General features: G+C 41.7%; 1 protein-coding gene across 3 annotated transcripts in view; it reads left to right on the forward strand.

Annotated features, from left to right (window-relative positions):
• The window catches only part of ELOVL6 (ELOVL fatty acid elongase 6), a 58,542-nt gene extending 51,309 nt beyond the window's left edge, over positions 1–7,233 (forward strand). For all 3 annotated transcript variants that reach the window (XM_026847923.1, XM_026847920.1, XM_026847924.1), the window contains one exon: positions 1,011–7,233. In XM_026847923.1, coding sequence (XP_026703724.1) covers positions 1,011–1,435 — 425 coding nt within the window. In that variant the 3' untranslated portion in view covers positions 1,436–7,233. The remainder of the gene's footprint in view (positions 1–1,010) is intronic.
• Positions 7,234–7,935: the final 702 nt, after the last annotated feature.

Here is a 7,935-nt window from a genome sequence, read left to right on the forward strand (position 1 = left end):
CCTAGCACAGCCACCTGCTCTGGTGTCTGGTCCTCCACAGGCAGATCTCTGCTCCTCCAGTGACCTCCACGGGTGGCAGGGAGGGTGGCCCACAGGATACAGAGGGGCTCCCTCCTCTGGCTTGGCTTGGTTTGGCTCGGCTCGGCTTGGCTCCCCTCCTCTCCCTTCCTTCTGCTGACCTCAGTGTTCACATAGATGTGCTTCTTATAACACCTCCTCAAGTCTCCTCCTCTCAGTTCCCCTTTTAAAATACATTATCGCAGAGGCGTGGCCACTGTTGCTGACTGGCCCAGGCTTGGCCAGAGGCAGGTCTAACTTGAAGCTGGGAGAGCTTCAAGAAGCTTCTCACAGGGGGACACTGCTGTAACTGCCTCCCCCACTGCTAAAAACCTCGCCACTCAAACCCAGCACAGATGTTTAGTGCAATCATGAGAAGCATAAGGAAGAAAAAAGCAGGAAAGGGGAATAAAATTTACTTTTCTACAATAGCAACATGAATTTGCAGAAAAGGATGCAAATTTCTTTCTAGAAGCGTTTCTTTCTGACAATTACATAACTTTTCAGTACTGTAGGTTGCATATGCAAGAGCTTTTTGCATAGTACCTCGAAAGGTTCTACTGAGTTTAACTAGGCTCAATTGGTAGGTAGGCATTTGAATTGGAGGACACTGTGCTGCTTTTCTCTTCAGGTTTTCTGCTCTCTGTCAAGCTGCATTTCTCTTCTAGTCACAGTTTATCATGGACAGTCTAACAGAAGAAACATCCACCTACTTCAGCTCAGACTTTCATGGGTTATGTTTGCAGCAGAGGGCTACTAAGTAAATCTATGGAGTTTTTAAGCAGGGGTTAGCCACACAGGAAAATGTGGATACATTGGTTTTCCAAAGATTGCATAGAGATTAGGAGCCAAGCTGACTCTCAGATCAGACAGTCTCTCAGATCTGCAGCACTGCAGTAATTATGGAATTGTTCAATATGCCTTTTTTTTTTTTTTTTTTTGTTTTGTTACAGGTGATACAATATTCATTATTCTTAGGAAACAGAAGCTCATCTTCTTACACTGGTACCATCACATTACTGTGTTACTTTATTCTTGGTACTCCTACAAGGACATGGTGGCTGGCGGTGGCTGGTTCATGACTATGAACTATGGAGTACACGCCGTTATGTACTCTTACTATGCCTTGCGGGCTGCTGGCTTCAGAGTCTCACGCAAGTTTGCCATGTTCATCACCTTGTCGCAGATCACTCAGATGTTGATCGGTTGTGTGATCAATTACCTGGTCTTCTCCTGGATGCAGCAGGGCCAGTGCCATTCCCACGTGCAGAACATCATCTGGTCCTCTCTCATGTACCTCAGCTACTTTGTGCTCTTCTGCCATTTTTTCTTTGAGGCCTATATTGGCAAAACCAGAAAAGAAAGGAAGGTTGACTAGTGGTAGAAATGAGAATCCATAGCTCAGGGTCATCAAGAAAAACAAACTTATAAGAAAAGAAAATGGCACAAGGAAACACATATATGTATGGTGCAGCTAAAACTTGGCAGCTTAGGGAAAGTTAGCTTGGTTTAACCCAGTAAGTTTATGATCCTATCATGGTGAGGACTCACTGAATTCTACTCTATCTCAAAGGACTGCTGATGAAAGACAACTTCCTTCTTGTACCTGTCTGCTCTAGAAAAGAAAGAAGAAAAGAGAAAAATGGAAAGAAAAAAAAAGAAAAGAGAAGGAAAGAGAAGAGAAAAGGAATAATGATGAGGGGGGGAAAAAAGTACATTAAATAATCAGTGTGTTTCCCCAGGGAGAAGCAGAGACTTTTATTTAAAGGAAAAAAAAAAAGTTTCTAAATCCTTTCTAATAATTTTGCAGCATTAAACTTGAACAAAACAAAGCAGAGAGGTGACAAAAAAACAAAATCTATGATAACAGTAAGATTGCAAAATTAAAATCTTTTCCATAGAAGGTCAATACCTTTAGCCAAAATGAAACCCAGGAGGATGTTTCCTGCATGGAAAGTGGCTGAACTCCACACTGTGGTCATGAATGGAAAAGAGAAGAGATTGATTTCTCCGCTATGTACTCTGCTGGGGGAGCAGATCTGGGATGCAGAGTCACCTCCCTCAGAAGGCAGAATGGAGCAGTACTTTTACAAGAGTTTAATGTGAAAAGATGCACTATTGCAATACATATCTCAGAGAGTGCATTTTCCAAGTGCATTTTTCAATTAAAGGCAAGGAATTTCTGCAGCAGGATAAGTCATAGAGGGTTAAATCAATCAATATTTGCTAAATTACCAGGGGCTAATAGGAAGGAGAGGGAGACAACTCCCCTCACGTGATTTTTAGGAATTACCTGTTAATCTCAGTTTCACCTGCAGCAACACTGAATTGAATGGGGGAAATCAGAAGAAATCCTAGTTAGCAAGAAGGGAGTGATATATCTGCACACTGTTTTCAGAACAGAGCCCTCTGGTACAATACGGATTCTGTATTTTTGTGGACACATGGACACCTGCCTGGGTGGGAAGAGGTGGCAGGACCGTGTGACATTGGGTAACACTGTGCTTCTGCATCTGCCTCCTGGGCAGTGCAAAGATGTTCAAAGTGCCCTCCTCTGGTCATGTGGAGATACTACTACAAAACATACTTGGAATAGGTTTTTCTTGAGATTTGTATAGAAAAAATTAGCCTAAACGAGTAATTTTGCTGCAGCAGCTTAACTCTAAAGTCCAGAGAGAATTATCCTTCATTAAATATCTCTCTCTCTCTCTGCAGAATCTGTACTGTAACATCAGACTGACCACTTAAGAAGACACTCTTTCTTCTCTGAAGTCAGCTACAGATATAAGGAGAAATGTATTTCACTCTGAACCTTAGAGAGCTAGTTGAGAACAGCCATATTCTTTCAAACACAAGTAGATTGCTTTATCTGTGATATTCCAGTCCTTACAAAGCCAAATAAAATGTGTAAAAGTTCCTAGTATTTCAAAGACGCAAGTATGTAAACTTGATGTTAAATGTGTTAATGTAGTATTCTAAATTGTATCAGTTAGGTAGTTTAACTAAACAATTAGAAGAACTAGATCAACAAAATAGGGACTGCTGTTCTGCATAGGATATACACACACCTATAACTACACCCATATACACATTCTGTGAATTGTCAACAAGAAAAAAAAATGCCCAGTGGCAGAGAATCACGTTTCCTGGCTAATGCAAAGATTGTCATTATCTTTCTTGCTTTAATTTGAGATTGTACAGTACAAAGGGTTTTTTTTTTAATTCTTATTTTTAGCTTTAATTGTGCTGTCATTCATGAAACAGCTGCTTTAGTATCCTGTTAAGAGATGACAAGGGCTTTCGGTGTCTCATATACAAAAGAAAAACAAATAAAGTTACATTCCATGTTATGTGAATGGTCTTACAAATCAAAAAGCCTTTGCAGGCTAAAATCATAATTATAACAACAAGAAAATGAGTTTACATTTGTGTTATTTAAGTTATTGATGTGCTGATGTTATTTTATGGTACACAACAAATAGCAAAATGTGATATTCAGTAATGAAGCTATGATATTCATTAATAGGACTACTGTATACGTGGAAATACTAGACAAAACCAATTAAATGTGTAAACTATTTTGTTATACAGCTTGGGAGTAGATAATTATAATGCTGAATAAGCCTTTTTCCTCATGCTTAATTTTGCCCTGGCTAAGAAGCAGGTTAAGAAGACCAGTTAAGAGTGGAGAAGGCAAAGTTAAAGTTGACTGCAATTAGATGAGAAGCGTTGGTAGAAGGCCACCATCGTGCCATTTAGACCCTCAGTCCTGTGTGTCGTAGGTCTCTCAAATAAAGCAAGAGGGGCTGGAAGTGGTCTGATGTCTGGAGCTAAAGCTGGAACAGAAACCTTGAACCCTGTGAAGTCAGTGGAGGCTTTGCTCTGCTTTGAACAGAGCTGGTGAGTCCGACTGCTGTTTATTTGAGCAGGGGGGAAGGAACTGCACACATCTCCTGCTAATTGGAAGCTTATGGCTAATGACTTACAAATCCCATAATCTTTATCAATAAGAAGTGACACCACAGCGAGTCAAGGACTTGCAGCCTAAGTTTAACACTGGCAGAAAACAGGGTGGGTTGCTAACAACTTGCTATGTTTCATACACTGTTTTCCTTAATTGCATGAGAGAAATAAAACCCACACCTGGCAATGCCAACACTGACTTCAGCGGAGCAAGAGTTTCACCCACTCTGACCCCATCATCCCAAGGCTCTCGTGGGTACCTCGGCACCATTCCCAGCACCTGCTCCCCGACGTGCCCGCTGCCCCATCGGCCAGGGCTGGGCAGGCAAGGGCCGCCTTCCACACTCCATGGGTGAGAACTCTGCACTCCAGTGCAGAAACCAGCCCTAGTGACCTCCCCAAAATGCAGGGTGGGTGCACCCCTGGCATGCAGGGAGGCTCAACATTGAATTCAGTGGGCGTCCTGGCAGGTGACTAGGCTGCAAGTGAGCACGTGTGCAGGGAAGGGGCAGCAGAATCAGGCACGTAAGGGACAGTGGTAAATCAGGGTACATTTATTGTCACACTGGAAATTGGCTGGAAATGGCAGCGTGATGCTGCCATTTGCTTCAGGACATGATGTATCACATGTAACACAGGTCCTGTGGCCCTACTATACCATTGGGCTTTTCCTCTGAGGTTTTCCAGTGGAGTCAAATGCGGTAACTGACATTAAAGAAATTGAGGATAAGACCAAATCAACTTAAACTGTTTTGCTTTTTTTTCTTCCTAAAACACTCATGATATTTAAGCATCACATTTAACCCACTCCCATGTACTTAAACACTGAGACAGTCAACCCTAATGTAATGACACCTCAACGATACTCCAGCTGTCCCAACCTATGAGCCATAAGCTATAAACACAGTTAGCTGAATCCTATTAATTTCCCCTGGTTTCAGCCTTAGGGTCACACTTGCAAGTTTTATTGTCCACTACCGAACTCTTTTTTCCTAATTATTTTGAATAAAGCTGTAATTATGTTGCATTCACTGACATCATGGGCAACTGGAACTTTGTATAAATTACCAAGTATTATGGGACCTGTGACGACCACCACAAATGCTGGAAATGCTGTTACAGGATTCACTGTTAAAGTCAGTAAAGTTACACTGGTGATAAGGTCTGTCTGCCAAGGTCAAAGTTTGTGTTTTATGTTTTGACGCATTAATCCAATGTACTGAAATAAAACCAGAAAGGTTGGTATGGATTTACACTTAGGCAGCTGCTAGCAGAGAAAGGTTCTTGCTGGACACTACTTCTGTGTAGTGAAGGCTTTAAGAAAAATATTTTTGTCTAGTTAGCAGAAGAACAAAAACTTGGGTAATTCTGCAGCCTCTTTAAATTGTGCCTGTAATGAGAGGGAAAACTTGTGCTTACAGTCCTTCTGTAACTCAGTCACAAATTAGTTATGTCTGGGCTCACTGATAACACCCAAGAGTGGCTGGCTCCAAAAGAGACCTCTCACCAGAATCTCACAGTAAACTAATACAACCTTTTACTTACAAGATAAGGGCCAAAGCGTGCAAAAGGAACCACCTGACAGAACCATGTTGGGTAGTAGGAATACAGTATCGAGCACAAATTGAGACAAGAAGGGAGAAAACCTATCCTGTATCCCAGGAGAAAGTATTTCCAGGCTGAATGCTATCTCCTTCCTAAGACAAGGAAAAGAATAGCAGGCGGAGGGTGTGCTGCGTAGTGCCAGGCACTCAGGGTGGTGTGTCTGGTGGAATAAGGCTTGCGTGAAGGGGTTCCTCCCGCAGAAGTTAATTATGCAGTGGCTCCCTGAGTGCAAGTGTGGGTCTGTGGATTTCTTTGGAGGAACATCCATGGTCTAATAACTTGTGAACTTTAAGGCATGGGTGTGTATCGTTTTTATTTCCTGAAAATAAAAACCCGGGACAATGTTTTACTGAGAGCAATGGTACCTCAGGGATCAATATTCATGTGGTTTTCGGGCAACAAAGCGCATAAGACACCAACTGTTGTGACTGTGAAACAGCAGCCTTTGTAAGCAGTGCCAGATATAACATTAGAGCAGTAATATCTCTAGTAGTTGCAGTCTATCCTGTACTTCAGGAACAAAAGTATAACATGTTTATATAGCAATCGTTAATACAGACATACTTTAAGGAATAAAAATGGCTTTGATCAAAGAAGAAATCAAAGCAAATTGCAGACCATACCATGTAAGTTCAGGACTTTGCCCAGTGCCTCCTGGGAGTGAGATTGCCAGTGAGATGTCCCATGACTTCAGCCTGCTGCAGCCCAGTTGCAGAGGGCGGTGCAAGACCTAAATCCCCCTGTTACTTAGTGGTGACATGAACCCACTCGGGGCATCACTTAGGCCCTGATACAGGTCTTCAGTCACATTTTCCAGCCTAGTGTCAGGGAGCCCTCTGAAAGGGAAGAATTGCAACTCAGTTCTGTCAGTGGGTTTCTACTGGTTTATTTCAATGCACTTTTCATTCTGTTTATTAAAAGCAAGCTAAAGGCCAAGTCCCTGATCCTGCCATAATAAACACCCTGCTGCAGTCAGTACAGCGATGCACAGACACATAACTCTTTTGCTTATGGGGTAAAGGCAGGATCAGTGCCTTGTTACAGACTTAATTTCTAGCAGAGCAAATACCACAGGGTAGGATTTGATTTCTTAAATTAAACCAACTGTACCAACACAAATAAGATCGGATCTGTACAAGAACTTGACAGCTAAGGTGAACCAGGGCCCTCCCCAGTACATCATAAAGCTCAATAAAATGCTGCATGAAGTGGGGTTAGAGTGTATTTCCCAAAGGGTAAAAAATAATACTCGCCTGAAACAGTGACCTTCCTGAGAAGTCTCACTTCTGTCCAGCCCTGGACAGCTTCAAACAGGCCTGTCGGCTGAAAAAACACAGCTCTGATTGACTTATCTGCTTTCTCAAAAGAGCCACTACATGCTTCAGGCTTTTTGAAGCCTTAAAGTGCAAGCTAGATTTATATTCAGAAAAAAAAACAAAACCAACCTTAAATATGTGTACAATAACTAGGAGAGAATAGTATGAGAAATATGTTTATTTTACCATTTTCAAATGGCTATTTCACTACATAAAAGGAAGTTTTTATTTTTATTTTTTGGGGGTATATTGATATTCCAAATAAAATTTTAACTTTTGGTTCAAAATAAAATCTGTCTCTGTGTTTTATTGATCTGTAACATCCATTTCATTCTCTATACTGCCACCAAGTCCAGATATTGAAAAAGACATGTGACTCTCCAGCTGTGAGACTACAGTGTGGCTACTCTGTGTTTCACTTCCCAGCAAATTTCTATGAAGTTCATATTTTTGTGTATCACATAGAAGCATTATATGGTTTTTCCTTTGTGTGTATATGTGCACATGCATCTGTATGCTATGAGTTCCTATCATACAGATAATCACTGCTTAAATGTCCTGTTCCTACATGCTTACACTTCAGAAATCTTACTCTCCTTTTCTGGTATGAAACAATCCCTGTCCATCATGATACCTTCTGAGCAGGGGGACTGTGCAAACACAGCAGCACTTGCCAGCAAGCCCAGCCAGCACTGTTGTAAGGCTCCTGATGGCACTGTCTGCTCTGTAACATTCCCACAACAGTCTTTTTCTGAATCACTCTGTGTCCTTTGTCCCCTGAACATCACTTTTACCCATCCCTCTGCCTGCAGCACAACTCATGCAGGCAAGCACCCATGCTAAGTGATGGGCATGGCCATCCTGGTCTGAACAGCAAGAGCATTTCATGGCTTATTTTGCTCTTAATATTTTGGAGTTAAACCAAAGCAGTCTATAAAGGAAAATAAAAGCTTTGTTGCCCCATATACACAAATTCATAAGGTGACTTGCATCT

Source organism: Athene cunicularia (assembly GCF_003259725.1).
Source record: "Athene cunicularia isolate RWA chromosome 4 unlocalized genomic scaffold, athCun1 chr4_part2, whole genome shotgun sequence".
Lineage (NCBI taxonomy): Eukaryota > Metazoa > Chordata > Aves > Strigiformes > Strigidae > Athene > Athene cunicularia.